The sequence below is a fragment of the Oryzias latipes genome, chromosome 7 (genome assembly GCF_053564925.1).
Source record: "Oryzias latipes strain Hd-rR chromosome 7, Olatipes_Hd-rR_3.1".
Lineage (NCBI taxonomy): Eukaryota > Metazoa > Chordata > Actinopteri > Beloniformes > Adrianichthyidae > Oryzias > Oryzias latipes.
The window spans coordinates 31,654,351-31,681,040 of record NC_136243.1 but is presented as its reverse complement, the minus strand read 5'-3'; the positions used below and the strand labels follow the sequence as shown (position 1 = coordinate 31,681,040).

Genomic DNA, 26,690 nt, shown 5'->3' with positions numbered 1-26,690 from the left:
TCCCCAGAAGTTGAAAAAAGCAGTTTGTCAGAGAAAATGTGGAAAACAATAAAATTAAATCAATTATAAATTGAAAAGTACTTTTGGATCCGTAGCCGGACACCCTCATTGGCCCTGGGTTCTGTCATTCAACTGGTTTTTGGGGGTTTTAAGGAAAGAAAGAGGGGGCTGGTGCTTTAGACAACATTAAGTTGTCTGAGGATCCACTAATTTATTAAAAAATAGACTTCAATGAATAAACTTTGGGGGAGTTTTCTTCTTCTTTGTTGTTTACTACAAAATAAAGAAAATTAAAGCAGGTAGAGTCTCTCAGGGCAGTAAAAAGGAGAGAGCGACGCTACAGTATATTCTTTCTCGTTATCACAAGTCTCTAAAAAAAAAAAAAAGAGGGAAGGCAGTTTTCACTTCTATTGAAATGATAAACATTAATACAGAGGACATGAAGTTGGCTAATGTTAGGGTAGAAGATGTCCATGATGGAGTGAGGTGGCAAAGGATGATTCGCTGTGGCGACCCCTGATGGGAAAAGCCGAAATAGAAAGAAGAATCTTTATATATTATACATAACTTTCACCTGCCCTGCAACACAATCAACATGTTGCTTTCATTTTTACCTTTCTTGAGGAGTTCTTTACTCTGTCTCCGTGTCAGATCTGGTCGGCCTTTTGTGACATTTCCGTTTCTTTTCGGGTTTCCTCTTCTTCCTGCAGGATGTTGAGCTGTGACTCAGCAGCCTTGTTTTCAGGAGATAATGGAGAATACTCTGCTTCTGATGCGATTACAGTTGTTCACTTCCTCCTCTGTGACCTGGTAATTCACTTTCAGGATAGATTAGATGCTGGTCAGTGGAGAAGGATGGGATAAAAATAAAAAAAAACACTTAAAAATATTATTTTGAAGATTTAAACAATTTTGGTCTGATTTGCCCATCACATCTCCTCACTGTGGACTTGATGCTTATGTTTGGGTGGAAAGGCTTTGTGTGGCTTCTCATGTCACTACTTACAATCTGTTTCAATCTGCAGCGTGTAATCCCAGCCTATGCAAAGCCAAGGGTCGCGGCCTGCAGCCCAAAGGCCTGAGGGTGAAGGAGACCGCAGACTTCAAGGTTTTCACCAAGGGGGCGGGAACGGGCGAGCTCAAAGTCTCCATCAAAGGCCCGAGTGAGTCTTGTGGAATTGAAATTAAATTTTTAGGAACAAAAGGAATGAAAATTTGCTAAAAATATTGGTTTAGATTAGGCCTGCACGATACATCTCAAATGAATCGTTATCGCAGTATCAAGCTGTGCAATATGCATATCGCAAAATCCTGCGAAAATCGCAATAAATGGTTACCTTAAATATGCTAAAACAATCTTATGGATGCTTCAAGTATTTCATGAAACAAACAAATCCCTTTATGTATTTGACCAATCGGATGGACTCCTTTACATCATATACCAATCGGATGGAGCCCTTTTATGTTGGATGTTCGTCTCCTATGTAGATGTGGGTCATTTGGAATGTAATTTTTAAACTGTTGCATTGAAATGGAAATTATGTTTTTGGTTGTTTTGCTAAATGTTCATATACTGAAAGTTATATCGTCATCGCAGTATTAATCACTAATATCTCATATCGCAAGTTTTCCTCATGTCGTGCATCCCTAGTTTAGACCATTAAATCAAGAAAAGCAAACAAGTTGAATGTTTTTAATAACCTTCACAAAACAGCAATGTTGGTGTGTTTTTAGGGTACTGAACTTGTCGTCTTTGTAATTCAAGAAACTTATTTAGATGATCCCGTCATCCAGACTGCGATCCTCTGCTGTGTTTGGTCCTCAGTTCTGTTTTTAAATCCATGCATTTGTGTTCAGGGGGGCTTGAGGAACCATGTAAAAGGAAAGATCTTGGTGACGGTGTGTATGAGTTTGAGTATTACCCCACCACTCCTGGGACGTACATTATCACCATCACCTGGGGAGGGCAGCACATCCCTCGCAGGTACGGATTTAATTTTTTAAAGCAACAGTCGAACAGGAATGCTCTGATCTAATGACAGAAAAAAAATTAGCCCCATTGAGGTCAAGGTTGGTGCTGAGGCTGGCCAGCAGATGGTGAGGGCCTGGGGTCTGGGACTCGAGGGGGGCATCGTGGGTAAATCTGCCGACTTTGTGGTGGAGGCTGTTGGAGACAATGTCGGCACGCTGGGTGAGTTAACGCGGCAAAGAGATTCTGGAAGATTCTGAATTGATTTCCAAACGCTAACGAGGTCCGGCTTTGCTGTTGAGGTTTCTCTGTGGAGGGTCCGTCTCAAGCAAAGATCGAATGTGACGACAAAGGCGACGGTTCCTGCGATGTGCGCTACTGGCCCACTGAGCCTGGCGAGTATGCCGTCCATGTGCTCTGCAGCAACGAGGACATCCAGCACTCCCCTTTCATGGCTGAGATTGTCAACCCACCAGAGAAGGACTTCTACCCCGACAAGGTATGTGCAGCCTTAGGAGGGGGGAGGGTGCTTGTAGGCATGCAAACACACTTTCACATCTCTTTAAATGTAAAACATTTATTGACGAGCATGCTGATTCCAGGTGAAAGCGTACGGTCCCGGGCTGCAGAGCAGCGGGCTGGCTGTTGGAAAGCTCACAGAGTTCACGGTTGATGCCAAGCAAGGAGGCAAGGCCCCCCTCAAGATTTTATCTCAGGTAAAATGATGGCCTCCATATTTATAACACTCAAAATTTTTGACAAAAAAAAGGACAATTTCCCCATTTCTGTTTGAGACATTTATAATAAGAGGTATGTTGTCTTACCAGTTGCATGTATGAACTCTTAATTTTTGAGTGTCCCTTGTGATCTGACTCCATGTGTACACAGTGTCTTCATGGCAACGTAAAACCACATTGTCTGTGTAGCTTTAAATTTCATCCACATCAATTATCGCAATTTGTTTTCACCACTTGACCTTCAAACATCCAAAGTAAAAGGTTATTTATTTATTTTAACTGTCAAATCTTGGCAAACTCTTTAAAGACAATCACACCAACAGATGTGTCCTCCAGTCTGCTGGATTAAGGTGCACTGGGTGGTAAAACATGTCTGTCTTTGTGCAATTTTACCACCATGACCTCAAAATAAAAAAAAAACTGGCAATGCAGTTGAAGAAACTGGCACTTTGGCGGTCACATCAAATCAAACCATATAGTTAAAGACTCAACTATAGGCTTTAATCTAATTGTAGAGCTGTCCCTGCCTTGTTTTAAATTAAGGGATTTCAGGTTGTCGTAGACTGAACACACCTGATCCAGGTAATGTGCAGTGTGGGTCGTAATATCTGGAATTTAGCAGGGCAGTAGATGTTCAGGGTTGGAGCCATAAAGTCTGTCCCAAATAAAAAGTAAAACATCAAGCAGGAGTCAATTTGAATTGAGGACCCAATTGATCTGTGAAAGATCTGCACCTCTTTAAATCTGTTGTCTTATCAGGATGCAGAAGGAAACCCTGTAGACGTCCAGGTTAAGGATAATGGAAACGGCACATACACCTGCACCTACACGCCAGCCAAACCTGTGAAGCACACGGTCATGGTGTCCTGGGGAGGAGTCAACATCCCTGACAGTCCATTCAGGGTGAGAAAGCTGACTTTCAGCAGGGTTTCTTCTCTTCTGCTTCAAGATTTAATTGTTTTTCTTCTGGGTTGTTCTTTTTTATGCAGATGAACATTGGCGCTGGCTGTCATCCCAACAAAGTGAAGGTGTCTGGACCTGGAGTGGCCAAAACGGGCCTGAAAGCCTTTGAGCCAACTTACTTCACAGTGGATTGCACAGAAGCTGGGCAAGGTAATGCAGCATACAACTTCACAAAACCCCTCAGAATGGGACAGTATAGAACTTTATTGATCCTGTGGGAAACAAATTGGTTTGTGAGAATTAATGTAGTTTTTCTCCTCCAGGTGACATCAGTATAGGAATCAAGTGTGCTCCCGGCGTTGTTGGACCCGCAGAGGCGGACATCGACTTTGACATCATCAGAAACGACAACGACACGTTTACTGTCAAATACACTCCACCTGGAGCGGGCAGCTACACCATCATGGTCCTGTTTGCTGATCAGGTCGGTAGTTTTTGCCTGAAGACAGAAGTGTTTTCTGTGGGCTATAAGTTTTTTATTTTTTTATTTTAAGACAATTCCAATGACACCAGTCAGGATCAAAGTGGATCCTTCCCATGATGCAAGCAGGGTAAAGACTGATGGGCCAGGACTCAGTCGCAGCGGTAAGAAGCAGAAATTCCCAAAACAAGGATGAAAAATTTGCAGGAATTTTCAGTTTTTCAGGTGTTGCAGTTTGTTCTTTTTTAAGCAAACGTGTAAATCTATTGCAATCATTTTATAAATGACATGGCTTTAAAAGGCTTTAAATTAAAATACTTTCAGTTGCTTTACATTTTTCCTGATTACATAATTACAGAATGTGCCCTCCACTTTAGAAAAAGTCAAATAGCTGGATTTGTGATCTTTTCAACCTCCAACTACGATAAAGTAAGGACCAAAACATGAGATAACACTCATTGACTGTTTGAGAACTGGACTGAGGGACTCCTCCTTCGTATTCCAAACAGGAAGTACGTCAAAAGATCAAACTTCTATGGAGAAGTAAACGGCTATTACTCAGTCATTCGAATTGTCAGAATAACCATTCTTGCTCTACTACCTTACCTAAAAGTAGGCTGGGCCTGCTGGCCCCCCATGTCCAAGGTTCAAAAACTTTGACAGTTTTCGTGTGGCCCACTTCCAAGCGGTAGGGGTGTGAACTTCCAACAAGCTCACTCCTGACTGACGAGAGTGGTTGCCATAGAAACTCAGGCTTGGACCAACCACTGGTTACTGACGATGTCTGACTCCAACATGGCGGCATCCTTATCACGAAAAAATGGCAACTGACTTGAATTCATTTAGTCTGAGGCAGATGGAAGGCATTTTCTATGAGTTGCGTCACAATCACCCGCTCTATTTTTCACAACCAAAAACCGCAGTACAGTTCTAACTGCTTATCAATAGTCCTTTAAAATCTACCAGAACTCTTCTGTAGTTTGGCTTTTTCAAGTTAAATCACTTGCTGTCATAAAATTAGGGCAAATTAAGCCATTTTTAAAAGTAAATGTTCTTTTTTTTTTCCTGCATTATTTCTGCTTTCAGGTGTGGAACTGAACAAACCCACCTACTTCACTGTGAACACCAAAGGAGCAGGCAAAGCTAACGTGGACTGCATCTTCACCGGTCCCAACAAAAGGGATGCTGTTAAAGACTTTGAAATCATCAACAACCGGGACAACACGCACACGGTCAAATACACCCCCGTGCAGCAGGTAGGCTGAGAGGCGCATCCGATTTGCAGATCAAACTCATTCGCATTTTTGTTTTAGAAAAAAAAAATCTTCCAATTGGAAACCCCACTCATCTCTGAGAAGTCCATTGGACTTGGTGAGGAGATAATTAACTGATTAAAATCAGCTGCAAAAGCACACACTTGTTTCCTGTTTATAAACAAACCAGATCCAGGAAGACACAAATTGCCGTTGTTAAACATGCAGAGAGTTGGGAAGTTGCGTTGGTCCTATTTGTAACATAAAAATAATTTGGGGAACAATGCTAAGGATGAAAAACAAAATAAGATGATTTTAAAACATCACATCAAGAGCAATATAAAGATTATAGGCCCTGATGGAGACGAAGTGACTTGATGGTCGCCAATCATTATCATAGTTTCCCAGGTTTAAAGACATTTGGAAAGAATGTCTGGGCCAGTTTTCAACACTCAAATTCCTCTTTGCTTCAAGGCTTTGGAAGAGGGAGATAAAACGACTGCAGTCACTCTTGGTGGCATGTTAAAAAAAAAAAAGAAGAAAAAAAAATTACAAGATGGCTGATTTGGTTTGGATTTATCCGGTTGGAGAAAAAATGTCTAATCAGTTATAACTCCACAAAACAAATCTGACCAAATTTAGCATAAATGGATTTTATTTAACACTTCTGGTATATTTTTCTACTATTGCAGTGTTTTTCAACCTTTTTTGAGCCACGGCACACTTTATCCCTGACAAAAATCCCGCGGCACACCAGCATCCCAAAAAAAAAAAAAAAGCAGAAATTCATGGTCTGTATTGATCGACAGCTCCCCCCCCCCCGCAATCTCACGTGGATTTTTGTGATAATTGTGGCAGAAAAAGCAGGAAATTGCGGCTGTTTTTTTCTAAGAGATGAACCACCAGCTAATGACGAGCTTTAGCTGGTATTTTTGTTAGAACTGAGCGACTTTATCAGCAGAATTAAGAGCAAGGAAGTGAGGACTTTAACCACTTCTGATTGGTCAGACTGATGACATGTGATTAAGCCTTCAAGAATGATTGGTGGAGACAGTTAAAGGGGCGGGACTTTTCCTTACACAGTTATAGCTGCAGCTAAATCGCGGCACCGTCATTCTTATCAAAATGTCTTTAATAGAATTAAATAAACACAAAGAAAAAGTAATTTTAAGATCTTTTATATTCCTTACTACTCAGTGTTTTATCAGGGCTTGTTGGGATACACAGAGAGCTGATTTCTTGGAGATGAAAAATGTTTTTAGATCAGTGAATGAGGGCAATTTCCCACGGCGCACTTGACCATCTCCCACGGCGCACTAGTGTGCCGCGGCACACTGGTTGAAAAACACTGTACTATTGTAGCTCATTTATTCTCCATAGACGGCATTGATAACCCCTTTGTAAACTTTTTCCTCTTTTTTTCTTTTTTTCTTATTTTGCTTAAAGTCACTGGACATTATAAATCTCATTTGTGTATTCTAATCCCTTTTTACAAACATAGGACTCCTGTTTATGCAGTTTATCATTGCTGAAAATGCATAATCTTGTCTATAAAAGAAAATATAAATATCAACAATATTGTTTTTCAGTTTTGGAATGTAAAACAGTTTCATTCTGCAAAGCTCAGGAAAGCATTCCATCATATTAAATATGTGACAAATAGTCAAATATTTGTTTTGTGAATGTTTTGTATAGATTATTTAACATCAGGAAATAAACCTTTAGTAGCTGCTGAATCTTTTACAAGGGAGGATTTTCAAGCTAAGCTTAAGATTTGGATTTTATAGAAACAAATGTTTCCACGGTGACCAGAAAATAGTTTTAAAAAACACTATTAACTGTATATTTCTTGTTTCATTAAAATAATTATCCATTTGCTGTGTTAAGTTCTTGCGCTGCTTCATTTCCATCAGGGACCTCTAACTGTTGGTGTGACCTACGGTAAAGATCCCATTCCCAAGAGTCCCTTCAGCGTTCCTGTAGCGCCCTCCCTGGACCTCAGCAAGATCAATGTGACCGGCCTTGGAGACAGTATGGGCTTCACTTTTATTGATCGTTAATCTCACAAATTGGATTTATAGGTTCTAACTTTAGGGTTGTGCTTCATCATTTATCGATATTTACTGTAATTGAATTGTAGAGATGACTGTTGGCAAAGACCAGGAAGTGACTGTCAAATCAAAGGGCGCCGGCGGTCAGGGAAAGGTTGCTGCAAAGGTGACAGGACCATCTGGGAAGCCCGTGGCCAGCAAGGTCGGTCTTTGCTTCAGTCAGACTTTTTCATGGTGGTGTAAAGCCAATCATGAGATCCGGTTACGGATAAAATGCACCAAAAACCTGCGGTCCAGGTAATCCTGACCATGAGTGTTTAATTTTAATTCCCTGTGTCCTTATTTTGTTTCAGGTTGAAATGGGGCTAAGCCCAGAGACCAGCCAGGTGAAGTTCATTCCCCGGGAAGTGGGGCCGTACCAGGTCGAACTGACCTACGATGGCGTGCCGATCCCTGGATCACCATTCACCCCCACAGCTTACCCTGCGTCGGACCCCTCCAAGGTTGGCCTCAGTTTATAGAACTGCTGTGTTCGCACATAAATCTGCTGGGTTGACTTCAGCTGTGACTCTTTTGCCTGACCCCCTTAGGTGCGCTGCTCCGGCCCAGGCTTGGAGCGTGGCAGAGTTGGAGAGACGGGGGAGTTTGTCGTGGACTGCACCAATGCCGGTCCAGCAGAGCTAACCATCGAGATCATTTCGGATGGTGGCACTGAGGCAGAGGTTCACATTCAGGACAATGGAGATGGGACCTACACCATCACGTACATCCCATTGTACCCTGGCTGCTACACGCTCACCATCCGCTACGGTGGCCAGGATGTGCCCAACTTCCCCGCTCAGCTAAGTGTTGAGCCTGCAGTCGACACCAGCGGGGTCCACGTGTTTGGACCGGGGGTGGAGGGGAAAGGTAAAACTCGTTCGGATTCAATGTTGGTTTTAAAGTGAAACTGATTTCATTTCCAAATTTAAAGTATCACTCAGATTACCATTTGATGTATTTTCAAAGAGTTCCCAGGGGTCCTTTCATTATGCTGTTTTTAGCCAAAATCCAAAAACCTGTTGTTTTCTGGGACATAATTTCTGCAGAGCAACAGAACTTCACCTCTGAGTTGTGTGCGTTTGGTTCGCGAATGTTGTAGAGCAGCTCCAACTGCCTTTTTGCATTTCCATTGCTGAGAGCTCTCTGTTTACATGCTCTCCTGCTAGCTAATAGCCCCATCACAATCCCAGCCTATCATTTCTGGTGCAGCAGAAAAGTTGAGCAATATCTGAGCCATCTGGCCGTACGTTTTTGCCAGCTCGGACGAGAAAAATGATCAATGATCAAATGTACGTGGATCAGTTTGTCTGCAAGTCTATGCATCAGAATGGAGCGGAGCAGGGAGCTTATGCCCTGCCCTGCATATTTTCTACATAACAAATATGATCTTCTTCTTTTCGAATTGCTTTGTCTGCTCCCGATTCACGATTTGAAAAAAGAAATGCAATTAATATAAGCTTAATTTTCCTTAAACATCTCCGCCATCCTCTGAAAAATGATACAAGAACAAGTTAAAACACAATTTTCCTTGTAGTGGGTCTTTAAGAGCCCCAACTTTTGCCGGACTGCATACAGGCATTACATCGTGTGTTCTTCCTCTTTAGGAGTCTTCAGAGATGCTACCACAGACTTCACAGTGGATGCTCGCGCTCTCACCCAGACTGGAGGGGAACACATCAAAGCTCTGATCAGCAACCCGTCTGGAAGCTGCACGGACGCGCTGATCACGGATCTCCGAGATGGAACTTACAACGTGGAGTACACTCCGTACGAGGAGGGTGAGTGCAGCTGCAACGCGGTGAAAATTCAGCTGACGCTCCTTTTCCGCCACTGTACTCATCCCACGGGAATGTTTCAGGCCCGCACAGCGTGGAGGTTTGCTACGACGGCTCCCCGGTGCCCAAGAGTCCGTTCCGTGTCGCCGTCACCGAAGGGTGCGACCCGGCTCGTGTCCGCGTGCACGGTCCTGGACTGAAAACTGGCATCACCAACAAGCCAAATAAGTTCACAGTGGAAACCAGGTACATGGCAAAAACAGACCTCTGCAGAGCAGAAAATGAAATCTCTTTTTTTTTTTTTTAAACGTCCCTCACCTTGTTGTTGCAGAGGAGCAGGAACTGGTGGTCTTGGTTTGGCCATGGAAGGTCCATCAGAGGCAAAGATGTCCTGCATTGATAATAAGGATGGCAGCTGCAGTGTGGAGTATATTCCATATGAGGCAGGAACCTACAACCTCAACGTAACCTATGGAGGACAGCCCATCACAGGTCCACTCACACAAACAGACTTATTGTAAAATCTTGAATCATTTCTTCTGGGTTGATGGATCAAATCCTCATCTGAACCTCTTCTTGATATTTCTGTCTGCGCAGGGAGTCCTTTCACGGTGCCCGTTAGCGACACGGTGGACAGTACAAAGGTAAAATGCCAGGGACCCGGTCTGGGCAACTCTGTCAGAGCAAACATCCCACAGGCGTTCACCGTGGACGCCTCCAAAGCTGGAGTGGCCCCGCTGCAGGTCCGAGTTCAAGGCCCCCAAGGTGACGCATCCTTTTACCTGTAAATGCATGTAAAGCATGCCGGTTGTCTCGCTCTGTGTTGACGCCTTCACGTCTGTGTGGGAGAAGGTGTGGTCGAACCGGTGGAGTTGGTGGACAATGGAGACCAAACCCACACAGTCAACTACATTCCCACCAGAGAGGGACCGTACTCCATTAATGTGCTGTACGCTGACGAGGAGATCCCACGCAGGTAAAGCAGAGACGCACCTAAACGTTTAGCGACTCAGTTTGAAAAATTATGTTAAAATTCACTGACAAATGTCTACCTGTACAAACTGAAACGGAGATCAATTCTGGAGGAAAAAACTAATTTTAGCTTAAAAAAAAAAGATTTCCAGATTTTGTAAACTTGAATTTGCCTTTGCCTGCTCAGGCAGAATGTTTCAAATCGAGGCCTTCATCATGCTAGGTCATTAACTTTGAAATGAAATGTCTACATTTCCTGGGCAACAAATCTAAATGTTCCCACTTTTCACGTTTCTAACAGAAAAGATGACCTGGATTTTTCTCATCTTTTAGTTTATGCAGTTTTGGTAACTTCTTTTGATTTCATTTTTTATAAGACTGTGCAAAAGTTCAGGAAAAGCCAAAATCTTTTTAATGTCCAACTAGCTTAAAGTGGTACTCTCCACATAAATAACCTCCATTCCAAAGTAAATGAGTTGAGATTTTTAGAAATCTAGTTTATTTGCCTTTTCAACAGTAGATGTGGAAAAACTTTGAATGATTTGCTCAAAATTGGAATATGTTTTTCAAAGTGTTCCCATTGGTCTTTTAATTTTAAGTCTAACCTCCTCCCCCCCCACCACCACCACCACCACTTCCCCTCCCCGTTGCTGAGAGCTTGGAGGTGGAAGTTTATGGCCCACCCAGCATATTTTCTGTCACATATTTGATCTTTTTCAAACTGCTTTTTTTTCTCTCCATCTGATCCTGATTCACATTAATTTTTTTTTCTAAAGATATTATTTAAAAATGTAGTTTTAACCATAATTTTCTTTAAATATGTCCTCCATCAGAAAAATGCCACAAGAACATGTTAAAATAAAAAAAAACACAAGTTTCATCATTGTAGGTCTTAAAGTTCAAATGGAGAACACACAACAGCTAAATTAATTTGCTTGATCACACACCTTTTGTCAGCAAAGGTCACAGATTTTAATTTTGTCTTCAACTTGTAAAAAAGTGCAGTTTTTGTTTAAAAAAAAAGCTGCAAATCCAGTTTAGCAAACCTGTGGAACACCTGCCTGTTTAGACACCCTGGGAGATAAAATCATCTTTTTAAAATCTGATTCAAATCCATAAGCGCATCAAAACATGAACTAAACAATCTGGGCATCTCTAAACCGCATTTCCCACAAGAAGGCTGGGGAGGGGCAGATGTGAAGGTCAAAGTTGATATGAGTCTTTATAGTGAGTTAATCAGTAAACATCCAGGAGAAACAGCAGGTTATGGATAAGATAATACACTGATACAATCTCCATTTGCAACAGGAAACTTACTCCAGTCTTGTTCATGCATGATGCTGGATGACACATTTCTCATCCAAATGTTAAAAATGTTTTCATTTTTCAGCTCTGACTAACTCGTTGTTGTTCTTCAAACAACCCAAAAGACTTTAGATGGAAGTCTATCTTATTTCCTTTGTTTTTTCTGACTGACTTTATCCAGATTTTCTGAAATGCAGCACATTTGCAGTTTTCTTTTCAGAATTAATTTAACAATTACTGTTCACCTGTTCAATCAGAAACTGGGCTCACTCAATCCAGCTGATAAACTACTAAAGTAGTTGGTATCAAAAGGCAGTACAGGGTTGGAGATGCCTGATCTAAGCGGTCCGTATTCATCCTGTGCACTGTCATGAAATGAAATCCAGCTTTTTCCTGTCCAAACTTCACCTCATTTTTCTGTCAGCCCCTATAAGGTGAAGGTCCTCCCCACCCACGACGCCAGTAAGGTGCGAGCAAGTGGACCGGGCCTCAACACCACAGGGGTGCCCGCCTCCCTGCCTGTCGAATTCACAATTGATGCCAAAGATGCCGGCGAGGGGCTGCTGGCAGTGCAGATCACGGTGAGGACTCTAGAATAAGAGAACCGGTGGATCTGAGATTTCAGCTTTGAAGCCTTCGTCCTCTCTGCCGCAGGACCCAGAGGGGAAGCCGAAAAAGGCCAACATCCGGGACAACCACGATGGGACTTACCTGGTGTCTTATGTGCCAGACATGACGGGCAGATACACCATCCTGATAAAGTACGGCGGGGATGAGATCCCATACTCACCGTACCGCATCAGGGCTCTGCCCACCGGAGATGCCAGCAAGTGCACCGTCACAGGTGAGATCTTTATACCTGAGCCCTTACGGTCATGGAAATGAACACTTTGGGTTTTAGCTTCAACTGGATCAAATAAACCCCAGTTTTCTCAAAGTCTAGTTGGGTGAACTTGGAGAGGGTGTCAGAATCCAGGCCTTGAGGGCCGATGTCTTACATGCTTTCCAACCAACCTGAACAAACTATTGAGGCTCTTATTGGCTAAACACACCTGATTCAGGTAATTCTGCAGCAGACGAGACCGGATTCTTGGACAACCAGTAGGAGGCCGGGATCTTTAAATATGGAAACTTTTTTTTTCTTAATAGGATTTTGATGTTCTGGAAGCTTTGAGACGTTTTTCTTTTGATACCACCAGCAGCTCTAGATGCAAAGCTGAATCTACAGCTTTTTTTCATTCTCATGCTTTAATGTTTTAGACTCTTCACACTTAAAACTAAAAAAGCCAGAGGATTGGTTTTTGAGATTCTTTAAAAACGGTTTTAAAAGTTTAAGTTTGGAAAACATGGTTACATTTTTTTTTAAATATATTGAGTTGTACTCGAAAGTCTTAATAATTATTTAGACAAAAACTGGACTATCAGATCTAACTATTCTGACTTAAACCAGTCTAAAACAGTTCCTGTAATGCACACTTCATGACCCAATTCCTGAAATTAAGTTTTTTGATGAATTATCTAAAGAACAGACTTGAAGTCATCGCTCTTTATTGCTCTAATTCCTGACTTAAGCTTCTCAAAGATGATTTCTATTTAAATGGTCTCCTCTATGATTTGCAGTAGTTTTCTGAAGCGCTTTAGAGGCAAAGGTGACATCGGCTATCAGCCTATAGAGATAAAGCCTGGGATTAAGAGTTTGCTTCAGTTTTAAGTCCCACTCATATCAATTACCTGTTTTAAAAAACAAAAAAAACACATACTAAACATGTTTGCGTCTTTAAATATGGAAACTTTTTTTTTTCTGAATAGGATTTTTCTTTTCTCTGGAAATACAGTTTGAGATTTAAAGAGGATTTTGTAGAGCTGTGATTCAAACTGGAGTTGTTTACCTGAACATAATTGATGGGCTAAATCTGCACATCATTATGTAAAAAACAAATGAATCACTGCTCTTGTAGAAGGCTGCCTTTTTTTTTTTTTTTTTTTTTTAAACCAGCTTTGTACAGCTGCGTTCTAAGGTTCTCTATAAGAATTACCCCAAAGAGCCGGTCCTTCTGCTATTTATTTATTTATTTCTAGACAGTGCAGCACAGTGTTCAATAACATGTGTGCTGCAATACTATCGGCATTAAATTCAATTCAAATCTTTTTATGAGAAAAAAACAAATGTAATCATAAAATTCACTTTGCTAATTTGCTTAACTTAAAGCTGTTCTCTCCACCAAAACTGTCCAACAGATTCATAATGAATTTGTTTTGGGAAAGGATGAAGAGCTTTAAATGTCATATTTTTGTTGGGTTTGTTTATACATTTTTTTTTTTCCTGCATCTTCTGCTTATTTATGGTTTCGTGCATTGTTGTTCCTCCTGCTGTGCTCCTCAGTTACACATCCAAATGTATAAGCACCTCCATACACGCACACCACCCCGTCCTCCACGCTGCACACTCCACCATCACCGTTTGGTTCTCATCCAGGTGTCTGGAGCACAGTTGTTGCTGCTGTCCTCTCACACACGCCCACCTGACTGTCTTTTGTCACTTTTGTTTTTTTTCTTTTTTTTTTTTCTTGCTTCCCCGCTTCCCACCGTTCCTTTATCAGTCTCAATCGGCGGTCACGGCTTAGGTAAGCCCACTGAACCATCTGTGAAGGAAATGCTCTTCTGTCCGCATGGAGGATAGTGGTTCCAGCTTTCTTCTTCCTTTTTCCAACCCTCCTCCCCGACCTGTTTCTGTTCCCCTCTGGTAACTGTGCGTCGTCGTCCTCCTCTGTCTTGTTTTTGTTGGACAGACTAATAGACTAACAGAGCAGGTAAGATTGCATGGTGGAATGGCTCTCTGGCTAATCTAGCCCTCAGTTAAAAAACATGACGACTCTTAACAGAAGTTTCATTGGTAACAGTTTACAGTAGACTGAAATAACATGACTAGATTGACTTTAACAAATCCTCCAGGTTGTGGAATGTGCATGCTGCGTGTTTGAAGCCACAGTTCGTTTCTAAGCTGCTGCAACGTTATCGCATCTTTTTCTTAAAGGCGCTGGCATCGGCCCAACCATCCAGATCGGCGAGCAGACGGTCATCACAGTCGACGCCAAGGCTGCAGGAAAAGGAAAGGTGACGTGCAGCGTGTGCACGCCTGAGGGGGCGGAGCTGGACGTGGACGTAGTGGAAAATGAGGATGGCACTTTTGACATCTTCTACACAGCGCCACAGCCTGGCGAGTACGTAATCTGCGTGCGTTTTGGAGGAGAGCACATTCCCAACAGCCCCTTCCAAGTCACGGTGAGTGGTGTGGAGGCTTGGTATCAGGGCCTTGGAGGGTTTGGGTGGAGCAGGAACTGTGGGGGAACAAAACACTGATTAGACTTGGGATTAGAAATGGATAAAAACATATTTATCAAAAATACAGCCACAAAGGGTAAAAAGTGGGTATAGAAAACAAGATAAATATTTAATCTTTAGGGAAGATTAAAATACGGGGGAAAAAACTGGATGAGCAGTTCTATCTTTAGTCTAAAAACTGGTTGTTTATGGAACCATTTATCATCTGGACTGCCTCCGGTTACTATGATATACTGGTGTTTTGGCTTAGTTATTTTTTATGCAAATGAAAAAATTACCCGTTTGCAGGTATTTTTTTCTGTTATGTAACACACTTTGAAATGCGTCATAAGATGTTTGAATGAAGGGATGCCTCTGTTTAGAAATGTGGGAAACGAAAAGTTTACTCTTCTCATTTTACAATTTCTTTTTTCCTTTTTGATGTAGTGTTTTCTTACATTTTCTTATGCACATTTAATTAAGACACTTTTAGTCCTCCATACTGACCTCATATTGAATTTATAAGGTTTTCGATGTCCATGTAGCAAAATTCTAGGTTCCTTCAAAAACTACAATGGAGTCGGCCCTTTTTTTTTTTTAATATTCAATTTTGACGGCTGCTTTTGTTTCCCGTCGAGCCTTATTGTGTCTTCATCTCCTCACCCCCTGTCCCCCTCTCTCAGGCCCTGGAAGGAGCTCCCTCAGACCAGCTCATGCAGCAGAGCCAAATGGCCCAGTACTACACTCAGCAGCCCTGGGTACCCAAAACCTGTAGCATCTCTCATCCCCCTAACTCCATTTCTCAAACTTCCTTTCATTTAATATCATCCTTCATCCTTTCGTTTCATCCCATGTAGCAGCTCCATCATCCGTCGTCTCTCTTTGCAGGTGTTTCATGTTTCAGGGAGCTTTTTTCTTCAGACAGAAGCTGACATTTTGAAAGTCCATAATGTGGACTTGCTATTGGTTCCACATCTTTCAAAATGGCTCATTGTGGCTGTTTGTCCTTCCATCATGACTTGCATACGTGTTCTCCTCGCAGTGTGTGTTGGTGCAGTCATTACCGTTGTCTCTTCCATTTGTCATTTCATCTCATGATTTTCATCCTGTGTCGGTGTTTGGAAGTTCCTGTGTTCTTTCTGGGATGTGCTGGAAAAATGCGGCATTTTGCTGCACCCTCCTCATCGTTCATCTGTTCGTTTCCCAGGCAACAGACCGGCCAATGGGAATGAATGGTCTGGATGTGGCAGGGCTGAGACCTTTTGACCTCGTAATCCCGTTTACCATCCAGAAGGGCGAGATCACAGGTAACCTTAAATACTTGATGAAACCAGCAGTTTGCCATCTGCATATCAGGAGTGATGAAGAACATTCTCCTCATCTTCTAAAGGTGAGGTCCGAATGCCTTCGGGTAAGGTGGCCAAACCCGACATTACTGACAACAAAGACGGCACCGTCACCGTCAAGTATGCGCCTACGGAGGCCGGCCTGCATGAGATGGACATTAAATACGATGGCATCCACATCCCAGGTACCGCAGAGGCAGTTTGTAGAAGATGGACGGAACAGAGGCAGAATACCTACAGCTGTCATCCTGATATTCACAGGAAGCCCTCTGCAGTTCTACGTGGACTACATGAACAGCGGAAACGTCAGCGCCTATGGCCCCGGCCTCATCCACGGCACCGTCAACAAACCTGCCGTCTTCACGGTTGATACTAAAGATGCAGGAGAAGGTACGGAGCTGTTTTTTGTTTTATTCTTTTGATTGTATTTTTTTAAAACAAGACAAACTCGTAGCAGAACCCCACTCCTCAGAACACGAGAGGCGTCCAAAAGAATTAAACAAATCTAAAATATAAATCTGTGGGGAGTCCACCACATTCTACTTTACTTTTGTTGTAAAGTTATGAAATCAAAGACTGTAAATTAAAGAAAATGTAAACATAAGAAACCCATTTTCTGCCCTGGCAGGAGGTCTTTCTCTGGCCATCGAGGGTCCATCCAAAGCGGACATCAGCTGCGTGGACAACCAGAACGGGACTTGCACCGTGTCCTACCTGCCTGTTCTGCCGGGAGACTACAACATCCTGGTCAAATACAACGACAAGCACATTTCCGGAAGCCCCTTCTCTGCCAGGATAACAGGTGAGGTTCAAACATGGGGCAATTAAAGTCCCACTCTGATCATCTTCTGATCTATTCTGAAAGCCTCCCTGTGGTCTTTTTAAATGCGTTTTTAGACAAAATAAAAAGTCACTGTAATTTTTTTAAGTAGTTTCCTTAAAGCAGCACAAGTTCATCAGAAGTTCAGCTGATTTTTGGCGGGAGTGCGCTTGTGGCCCGCCCAGCGTATTTTCTACGTAACAAATAAGATCTTTTCAAAAGCAGTTTCCAGCTTCTCCCGATTCACAATTTGAATAAATAATCAGAAATTTAAGCGTAATTTTTCTCTGCATGTCCTCTATAACCAGAAAAATGCCACAAGAACACGTCAAATACATCAAAAACACGATTTTCATTGGAGTTGGTCACAAACATCATTCAGAACTTAGGATAGACTTGGAGGAGTTTGTCTGATCTGTGTGGCTCTGATCTGCAGGTGACGACTCCATGAGAATGTCCCAGCTAAAGGTGGGTTCAGCTGCAGACATTCCTCTGGATATTGGCGAGCTGGATCTTAGCCAGCTGACCGCCTCCCTCACCACGCCCTCCGGCCGCGAGGAGCCCTGCCTGCTGAAGATGCTGCGTAACGGACACGTGGGTGAGTGCGACCTTTTGACCCTAGCGAGGAATAAACCCCAAACACAGCTGTTGCTGTAATGCTCCCGTTATCTATGTTTGCAACAGGAATCTCATTCATTCCCAAAGAGATGGGAGAACATCTGGTAAACATCAAGAAGAACGGTCGCCACATTCCCAGCAGTCCTTTCGCCGTCATGATCAGCCAGTCTGAGATTGGTGATGCCAGCCGGGTCCGTGTGAGCGGGCAGGGCCTGAGTGAGGCAAAGACCTTTGAGCTGGCGGAGTTCATCATCGACACTCGGGATGCAGGTAAAAAAATTGTCTCCAAATAAGATACTTTATTTTGAAAAGACGTTTCGACGTTCACACTGAACATCCTCCATCAATGTTCCCTGAAGGGTATGGCGGCCTGAGCCTCTCCATTGAGGGACCCAGTAAAGTCGACATCAACACAGAAGACCAAGAAGACGGAACTTGTAAAGTCATGTATTACCCCACAGAACCAGGAAACTACATCATCAACATCAAGTTTGCTGACCAGCATGTACCAGGTGACCAGTGTGAAAACACGCAGGAGTTCAGAGGTGATGCTTCATGCTGCAACGCTGATCATCTGGTGTGTTCCTCTTAGGGAGCGCGTTTACAGTGAAGGTGACTGGAGAGGGCAGGATGAAGGAGAGCATCACCAGGAAGAGGAGGGCGGCATCTGTCGCCAACGTGGGCAGCCAGTGTGACCTCAACCTCAAGATCCCAGGTGAGACAGAGAATCCTCTGCAGATGGATTAAATGCTTCCATGCGTGTTTTCTGGAATGAATCTGGTCTTCGGTCTTTCAGAGATCAGCATAGCGGACATGACTGCTCAGGTGATCAGCCCGTCGGGTCAGATTCACAAGGCGGACATCATGGAGGGGGAGAATAACACCTACTGCATCCGCTTCGTCCCCACCGAGACGGGAGTGCACACCGTGAACGTCAAATACAACGGCATGCACGTACCTGGCAGCCCCTTCCAGTTCACAGTAGGACCCCTGGGAGAAGGCGGGTCGCACAAAGTCCGGGCTGGAGGTCCAGGTCTAGAGAGAGCAGAGGCAGGAGTACCAGGTTGGTGTGGTGTGCAGGTAAGCTTGAAGTGCTTTGGTTCCAGATCATCCTCTGACTCCTTTGTTCTCTGTAGCGGAGTTCAGCATCTGGACGAGGGAGGGCGGGGCCGGAGGACTGAGCATTGCTGTGGAGGGGCCCAGCAAGGCGGAGATCACCTTCGAGGACCGCAAAGATGGTTCCAGTGGCGTGTCTTATATTGTCCAGGAGCCTGGTGAGAGGAAAAAATGTGGAATGAAATTGAAATAATTGTTTGAATTTCTGCTAGAGATTCATCACAAAAGCACACTATTTTAAATCCCTGCTGACATCACTACCTACTGCATCACTACCTGGGTTTTGGTTGGTGAGAAATCAACTCGAATTGTTCTAAGTGTTGAAGGCTGCAAACCCCCGTTCTGACCTGTTGTCTTACCTGCAACAAACTGAGCATGCTCAGTTCAGGGTTGTAAAGAAGTGATGGGAAGTTTGGACGGCAGCAACGGAGTTTCAACACGATCTCTGAAAAGTTTTTTTTATTTCTTCAGTTTTGTCTTCTTGTTCAGTTTTTAAGATCAAACCCTTAAAAACTTTAGACTGCAAATCAAAACCAGAGCAAAAAGACAAGCATTTGAATAAAATTGAGGTAAACTTTGACCTATTTTAACCTAAAATGTTCTAAATCTGAATTTTATTCCATTTATTTACTCCAGGAGAGCTGTAGCTCGTATGACCAACAAAAAATAAAGTTCGGCTCTTAAAATTTCTGATGTTGTCCTCCGTAGGCGACTATGAGGTCTCCATCCGCTTCAACGACGAGCACATCCCTGACAGCCCCTTCATCGTCCCGGTGGCTTCGCCGTCGGATGACGCCCGCCGTCTCACTGTTGCCAGTCTTCAGGTGAGGCTCTGAGGCGCACACACATCCGTGCGCTCACGCACCAGGCCACAGCACTCAGCTCACAATGCAGCAGCAGCAGCTGAACCGTTCAGTTACTGCGGTGTAACGATTAGAGAATAGACGTGGAAACCCTTTAAAGTAAGCTGTGATGGTCTGAACTGCTGTAAACAGAAGCTTGTAGAAGATGAGAGCTCTCCGATGCATCAAATCAGCTGCTGCTGTGTTGCCGGGCAGTGCAAAGGCTTCTGGGATACGAGAGGACTGTGTGTGTTTCTCGTGCCTCATTCTAAAGGCTCCCAACAGCTTCCATGAAAGTGATGGGGCGCTAAAGGGTTAAAGAGGTTGAACACGGGCTGCTTTTTCCTCTCTGACACTCAAACTCTCTGACTCTTATCTGACTGCCATGATTTTTGTAGAAAAGTTCAAAAATGTGCTGCTTCCTGAGCAGCTCCTGTGTCTACACTCTGCCTTTTCTGTTTCCTCTTCCTCCTGTCACATCACAGCCCTCCTCTTTAGCCCTGTTAGCGGCTCCAGGTAAGATTGGGGGGGTTGTTTAGCACTGGGGGTGGCTTCTCGGCTGCAGATGCAGCTTCTGAGAGTGTCAGTATGTGTTGTCGAGCAGGAGTCCGGTTTGAAGGTGAACCAACCGGCATCGTTCGCCGTCAGCCTGAACGGCGCCAAAGGAGTAATTGATGCAAAAGTCCACAGTCCTTCTGGAGCTCTGGAAGAGTGCTGCGTCACGGAGATCGACCAAGGTAATCCCGGAAAAAGCCCCCACAGGCTGACAGAAAACCTGGTCTCCACATCTCTGACCTTTGCCCCCTCCTCTTCACCCAGATAAGTACGCAGTTCGGTTCATCCCCAGAGAGAACGGCCTCTATCTGATCGATGTGAAGTTCAACGGAAGTCACATTCCAGGAAGTCCCTTTAAGATCAGAGTGGGAGAGACCGGTCAGGCTGGAGACCCTGGAATGGTTTCTGCCTATGGGGCGGGACTAGAGGGAGGCACCACAGGTAACTCCCCCCCCCCTTTGGTTCAACAAAGGAGTTAACTGCAAAAAGTAGTTTTTTGTTTTTAAAGCCCCATAAATGTTAAACAGGTGCTTCTTTAACTCATAAGAATCACATTTTCCTGAAAAATTAAATGAAATGAAATGCACTACAAACTAAACACATTTCTGATATTTTTGTTACACTGATATCACTGTTCTTCCAGGTTAAGAATAATAATGTGCCTCACAGTTGATCATATTTGTTCCATTTCTAAATGCATAAAATTAAGTCTAAATATATCAAAGCCAGTTACTTTTTGCAGATTCTTACTTTAAGACTATATCTAAATAGAATTTCTTGTATTCAGCACCACAGGATGGTTCTTTTTGAAATTGTTGGCTTCAGAATCAGGATCTTGATATATGTGCTCAAAAAATGGCCTAAAAGAGGGAACGTTTAGAGAAGAACCTTAAACTGGTGTGTTCGGGGTAACTGGGTAAACTACAACTGTTCTCCAACCCTCAAGGAACCGCATGCGAGTTTGTGGTAAACACCAGCACTGCGGGCCCCGGCGCCCTGGCCGTGACCATCGACGGGCCCTCCAAGGTGAAGATGGACTGCGTGGAATGCCCCGAGGGTTACAAAGTCACATACACCCCAATGGCGCCAGGCAACTATCTAATCTCCATCAAATATGGCGGCCCTTACCACATCGTGGGAAGCCCCTTCAAAGCCAAGATCACAGGTGAGGAAAGGGGTTTCTTCCTGGAACTTAAACTCAAATGCTTAGAAAAAATCATTATTTATTCTTCTTCAGGTTCCAAGCTGGTTTCCAGCCACAGTATGCACGAAACCTCCTCAGTCATGGTCGACCCAGTGACCCGAGCAATCAGCTGCTCTCAGCAGGGAGCTCCTGTCCACTCAGATGCCAGCAAGGTGGTGGCTAAAGGTCCGGGCCTGACCAAAGGCTTCATCGGTCAGAAGAACAACTTCTGTGTGGACTGCAGCAAAGCAGGTGAGTGCTGAATAGACGACATACTTTATTTCTTTTAGCATAGTCGTATAATCTGAAACTTCAGTGGTCTGGATGGAAAATATTTTTGTAAATGCAAAAAAATTTTTTTTAAACGTGAACCTCTCTGCACTTAGCCTTGAACAGTTTTTTTTTTTTTCTGAAAAAAAAATTAAGGTTTACAAAATGATACTCGAGTGACTTGCCTCAGTTCAATAAAGGATAATTAGGATTTAGTGATAGACAGAAAGGAAAACCGGTTTTAAGACGTGCACAGCAGAACATTCATGGTAGCAAACTGATGTTTTTTTATTTTTTATTGGCTTCACTTTGAATATTCAACATTTTTTTTTAAGTCTCTGAATTGCTTTTTGGCTTCATTGCATGTGTGAAACTTTATTTTCAGTAGTTTTTCTTCAAAACCTGAAAAAAGTCTTTGTCTAAACTTTAAAAATAAATTATCAAAGATGGTTGAAAAATTATTGACTTGATGCATAAACTTTCTTTAATCCTTGCCTGGGGTCAAATTGCAAAAGAAGCTTAATCATTTTCAACATTTTAATACTTTTGGAGCATGCATATGTTTTCTTTTTACAGCATGACAGAAAACCAGTCCATCATAGTTGAAGGTATTGCTGGAAAGCAATGTATAAATATAACTGTTTTTTAGATTTTAAACAGGAATTAAATGGTTATTTTCCCCTTTAAATCAAACTGTCAAAAACACAACACTCGTCTTTGGTATCATTCGTCTGCAGATAATAAAGAGCTGGTAATGTAGAACCTCCAGATGACAAAAAACAGAAGATGAAGAATCAAATGCAAATGTGTAGTTTTTTTAAATGATAAATTGAAGTGATAAATTCCTTAATTGAAGAAACTGTTTTGATGTAAATAGAGGAAGCTGGAAGTGGGTGATGTCCCTCAACATTAACATTTCTCAAATGTTTGTAGTAAAGTGGTTTCCCTGCGTCTTTCCTTCAGGTCGTAACATGCTCCTGGTCGGCGTGGATGGTCCCAAGGTCCCCTGCGAGGAAATCCTAGTGAAGCATTTGGGCAACCGGGTGTACAATGTGAGCTACCAGCTGAAGGAGAAGGGGGAGTACATCCTGGTGGTGAAATGGGGAGACGAGCACATCCCCGGCAGCCCCTACCACATCACCGTCTAAAGCCACAGATCATAACTTACCACTGTTCCAAACGACTGAATCTTGTCCTGCCTGTTGTCGTTTACAGACCGCCGCCGCCGCTCTAAGTTTCAGATTCAGCTTTCCTGTTTTGATAGAACTATTTAAAACCAACTTCAGATGGGTTTTTAATCAGTTGTCACTACACTTGTTTCATTCTGCTCTTCACAACAATCGGAAGACTTTAGGGAGAGAAAGATGCACCTTTTTTATTACTGTAAAGTAGCACTCGGCTGTTCTTCCCTCCACACTTCCCACCTTCAGTGGGCGTTGGATTAGATCCGTCTGGATTGGAGCAGAACTTCGGGATAGAAGAACACGTGTAGGTGGTGGGGCCCTGCTTTGGCTGGAAGGTTAATATTTACTGTAGCTTCCCTGTGATGAACAGATCCACCAGTTTTAGGAGCTTCATGCTTTCCTTAGATTTTATTGGATTGTTGAAAGGTCGTCTTCTGTCGCTTGTGGAGTCTTGCATGTTCAGTGACTGCTTGCTCTCCCCAGCATGTGGTGTTCATGACGATCTTTAACTAACCTGGTTGTTTATTTGCTGCTAAGTGTGACCCAGTTGTTGCCTCTGCTGTTCTGATGAGGAGGAGGAGGTGTGGAAAAGTTTGAACACAGGAGGAAGGCTCGTAGTGCTTTGTTGCAGCTGTGCTTGCTCCACACTGATGACAGGAAATATTTTGCTTCAGTCCTTCTGATGCTAAAACTCCCGCAGTCACAAAGTTTTCAGATTCAGAAAACCGTCGGCGTCCGCGCTCTGATTGGAGAACTGTTTGTGATGAACAGATTCAAAAAGGGAAGTGCAGTTCAGAAGAGGTAGAGTTAACCAGGGTCACAATGACCCTCCCCTCAGTTTGTTCCCCTCACTCACTTTGCGGCTTATCTGCCTTTCAGAACTTAAAAATGAATGAAAATGGCTTTAAAGTGATTGTAAGTCAGTATTTTGATACACAATAAAGTATTTTTCTGTCAGTCTAACAGTTTTTGTCTTTACTGAACAACATTCAGAGGGTGGTTTTGGTGTTTGGAAAGCACTTTGACAAATTACTTGAAAAATTGGTGATTTTCAACTTTCAGTAAATTCTCAAATTCCACTTTAAGTGCTCAATAAAACCTAATCTTATTGGACACAATCCAAAGTTTTTATAACATCTCACCAGTTTCATGTGAGAAACTGATTTTGCTTTCAATTATATGCTAACTAAAGGTTAGTTTGGAGCAGAAATTGTTTGCTGCACATTGTCATCTATAGACAGCAAGAGATTAAAGAACAATAAAATAAGATGAACCAGAAAAAAAATCAGTCTTTTTTCTTTTCCTCACGGTTTTGTTTCTAAGCTGTACAGAAATTGTATATCAGACTAAAAATTCAGAATATTTATTTGCTAATAAAGTATTGAGGAAAAAACCTTTCATACGAAGTCTGGTGTAATCCATCAACCTTCTTCCACTCATCTGAGACCGGGTCGCGGGGGCAGCAGTCCAAGCAAATATGCCCAGACTTCCCTGCCCTGGCCACTTCCTCCAGCTCCTCTGGGGCCCCGAGGCGTTCCCAGGCCAGCCGAGAGTCTCCAGCGTCTCCTGGGTCTTTCCCGGGGCCTCTGCTCAGTGGGACATGACCAGAACATCAGCAGCTCTACTGAGCTCTCCGCGGGTGACCGAGCTTCTCACCTGATCTAAGGGACTGCATCGGGCACCCTACGGAGGAAGCTCATTTCAGCCACTTGTATTTGGGATCTCGTTCTTTCGGTCATCACCCAGAACTCATGATTATAGGTGAGCATTAGAGCGAAGATCAACTGGTACATTTTGAGAGCTTTGATTTCTGGCTTAGCTCTGCCTTCACCACTATGGACCAATACAGCGACCGCATAACTACAGACGCTGTTCTGTTCTGTTCTGCCTGTTCATCTCACGCTCCGATCTTCCCTCACCCGTGAACAATACCCCAACATACTTAAACTCTTCCACCTGGGGCAAGGGCACTCCACCTACCCAGAGAGGGCAAACTACCTTTCTCCGGTTGAGAACCATGGCCTCAGATTTGGCGGTGCTGACCCTCATTCCAGCCGCTTCACACTCTGCCACAAACCACCCCAATGCATGCTGAAGGTTCTGGCTAAATGAAGCCAACGGAACATTTGCAATAAGCAGAGAGGAAATCCTGTGGTCTCCAAACCAAACTCCTTCCGGATCTGACTGTGCCTAAAAATTGTGCGTTTTGGTCTGCCAAGTTTTTCCGGCCTCCTTCCTTGTCAATCGGTGACTACCTCAGTGACTTCAGCTCGGGTGATGGACAGCCCCACCCCAGAGTCCTCAGCCTCTGCTTCCTCAAGAGAAGGCATGTCAGTGGGATTGAGGACCTCCATGAAGTATTCCTGCCACCCCCCGACAATGTACCCAGTTGAAGCCAACAGCTCCCCACCTGCACTGAAAACGGTGCCTGCAGAAAACTGCTTTATCTTCCTGAGGTTCCGGACGGTTTGCCAGAATCTCTTTAAAGCCAACCGATAGTCCTTCTCTGTGGCCTCGCCAAACTCCTCCCAGGACCGAGTTTTTGCCTCAACAGTCCGGGCCGTAGCTCGCTTGGACTGCCGGTACCCGTCAGCTCCCTCTGGAGTCCCACAAGCCAGCCAGGCCTGGTAGGACTCTGTTCAGCTTGACAGCACCCCTTATTTCCAATATCCACTACCGGGATCATGGATTACTGCCGGGACAGGCACCAGTGACCTTTCAACCATAGCTCCAAACAGCAGCAGAGACGATGGAGGTGGAAAACATGGTCCACTCAGACTCCATGTCACCAGCCTCCCTCTGTACCTGTTTGAAGTTCCCCTGGATGTGGGAGTTAAAGACTTTCCTGACAAAGGCCTCAGCCAGACGTTCCCAGCAGACCCTCACAATGCATTTCGGTCTGCCAAGTCTTTCCAGGCTCCTTCATCATCAGCAAATCCAACTTACCACTATAGTGGTCTGTAGACAGATCTGCCCCTCTGTTTACCCAAATCTCAAGATACTAAATTTAATGATGTAAGGTAAATAGAAAAAATCATTTAATTTAGCTCAATACGTGTTTGACACGTCCAACGTAAACATGCAGTAGGGATACAACAATTCAGTTTAATGTTGTAGCACTCGCTTCAGTTTTAAACAGAATTGTGGCATCTCTAATATCGCTGTTTAATATACTAAAACAAGATGGGAACCTTTTTTTTCCTTTCCCTCCCTAAATGTCTTAATTTCATGTTTATTTTAGCTCCTACAACAGTGATGGTAAATTTCCCATTCAAATACCATCACATTTAGTTGGTAATGTACGTTAGTATTGATTAAATGTATTTTTTCTGGAGCATTATCATTTTAACAAACTCGTGTCCTCAATAAAAATTTAAATGACTTTGAAACATCCTATTTCTCTTTTGTTCTTTTAAAATATTTTAGAAAAATTTTCTGCAGGTTTTCTATAACTTATAAGCAGTTTTTTTCTTACTCTGCCTGGCTTTTTATATATTTTTGATCTTTAACCTAAACCTTAGATTTATTTTTGTGTTTTTATCTCTTCGCCACATGACAGTGATTTACTGCAGTGTTCTTGCATTTGATTGATCTTTTTCTTTCCTTGAGGTCTGTCGAGAACAAATAAAACAAAAAGATTTCAACATCTTAAATTACCCCTTTAATAATTAAACTGGATTTCTTAATGTACATAGCCAAGGATCCGATAAATCGATGGATAGATAATACTTAATTCATCCCCATCAGGAGAAATTCTGTTGTCCGATACCAATCACACACATTAGTTTAAATTTAAAGTAAAATAAATAAATGCCATAAATGCTTAAAACATTATAAAAACTCCTCAAATCTAATTACTTATTATAAACACATACATTTTTGTGATTACTTGAATTACTACATACTTTTAAAAAAGTAATTGTTCATTATATGGTCAGAAACAGGGC

General features: G+C 43.1%; 1 protein-coding gene across 7 annotated transcripts in view; it reads left to right on the top strand.

Annotated features, from left to right (window-relative positions):
• The window catches only part of flna (filamin A, alpha (actin binding protein 280)), a 49,919-nt gene extending 26,213 nt beyond the window's left edge, over positions 1 to 23,706 (top strand). For 2 of the 7 annotated variants that reach the window (XM_078949585.1, XM_078949586.1), the window contains 40 exons: positions 1,026 to 1,163; positions 1,858 to 1,984; positions 2,055 to 2,191; positions 2,272 to 2,468; positions 2,572 to 2,685; positions 3,466 to 3,609; positions 3,696 to 3,819; positions 3,933 to 4,093; positions 4,164 to 4,254; positions 5,177 to 5,346; positions 7,257 to 7,374; positions 7,484 to 7,596; positions 7,748 to 7,897; positions 7,985 to 8,303; positions 9,041 to 9,214; positions 9,295 to 9,457; positions 9,543 to 9,703; positions 9,809 to 9,976; positions 10,064 to 10,187; positions 11,913 to 12,069; positions 12,143 to 12,332; positions 14,089 to 14,112; positions 14,523 to 14,770; positions 15,493 to 15,567; positions 16,017 to 16,116; positions 16,200 to 16,340; positions 16,417 to 16,545; positions 16,784 to 16,957; positions 17,412 to 17,573; positions 17,660 to 17,863; positions 17,953 to 18,105; positions 18,186 to 18,308; positions 18,390 to 18,656; positions 18,730 to 18,867; positions 19,418 to 19,533; positions 20,156 to 20,288; positions 20,371 to 20,547; positions 21,053 to 21,271; positions 21,344 to 21,541; positions 22,523 to 23,706. In XM_078949585.1, the coding sequence (XP_078805711.1) occupies positions 1,026 to 1,163; positions 1,858 to 1,984; positions 2,055 to 2,191; positions 2,272 to 2,468; positions 2,572 to 2,685; positions 3,466 to 3,609; positions 3,696 to 3,819; positions 3,933 to 4,093; positions 4,164 to 4,254; positions 5,177 to 5,346; positions 7,257 to 7,374; positions 7,484 to 7,596; positions 7,748 to 7,897; positions 7,985 to 8,303; positions 9,041 to 9,214; positions 9,295 to 9,457; positions 9,543 to 9,703; positions 9,809 to 9,976; positions 10,064 to 10,187; positions 11,913 to 12,069; positions 12,143 to 12,332; positions 14,089 to 14,112; positions 14,523 to 14,770; positions 15,493 to 15,567; positions 16,017 to 16,116; positions 16,200 to 16,340; positions 16,417 to 16,545; positions 16,784 to 16,957; positions 17,412 to 17,573; positions 17,660 to 17,863; positions 17,953 to 18,105; positions 18,186 to 18,308; positions 18,390 to 18,656; positions 18,730 to 18,867; positions 19,418 to 19,533; positions 20,156 to 20,288; positions 20,371 to 20,547; positions 21,053 to 21,271; positions 21,344 to 21,541; positions 22,523 to 22,707 (6,206 nt within the window). In that variant the 3' untranslated portion in view covers positions 22,708 to 23,706. The remainder of the gene's footprint in view (positions 1 to 1,025; positions 1,164 to 1,857; positions 1,985 to 2,054; positions 2,192 to 2,271; positions 2,469 to 2,571; positions 2,686 to 3,465; positions 3,610 to 3,695; positions 3,820 to 3,932; positions 4,094 to 4,163; positions 4,255 to 5,176; positions 5,347 to 7,256; positions 7,375 to 7,483; positions 7,597 to 7,747; positions 7,898 to 7,984; positions 8,304 to 9,040; positions 9,215 to 9,294; positions 9,458 to 9,542; positions 9,704 to 9,808; positions 9,977 to 10,063; positions 10,188 to 11,912; positions 12,070 to 12,142; positions 12,333 to 14,088; positions 14,113 to 14,522; positions 14,771 to 15,492; positions 15,568 to 16,016; positions 16,117 to 16,199; positions 16,341 to 16,416; positions 16,546 to 16,783; positions 16,958 to 17,411; positions 17,574 to 17,659; positions 17,864 to 17,952; positions 18,106 to 18,185; positions 18,309 to 18,389; positions 18,657 to 18,729; positions 18,868 to 19,417; positions 19,534 to 20,155; positions 20,289 to 20,370; positions 20,548 to 21,052; positions 21,272 to 21,343; positions 21,542 to 22,522) is intronic. The other 5 variants (XM_078949587.1, XM_078949588.1, XM_078949590.1 and 2 more) reach the window with 3 other exon arrangements.
• Positions 23,707 to 26,690: the final 2,984 nt, after the last annotated feature.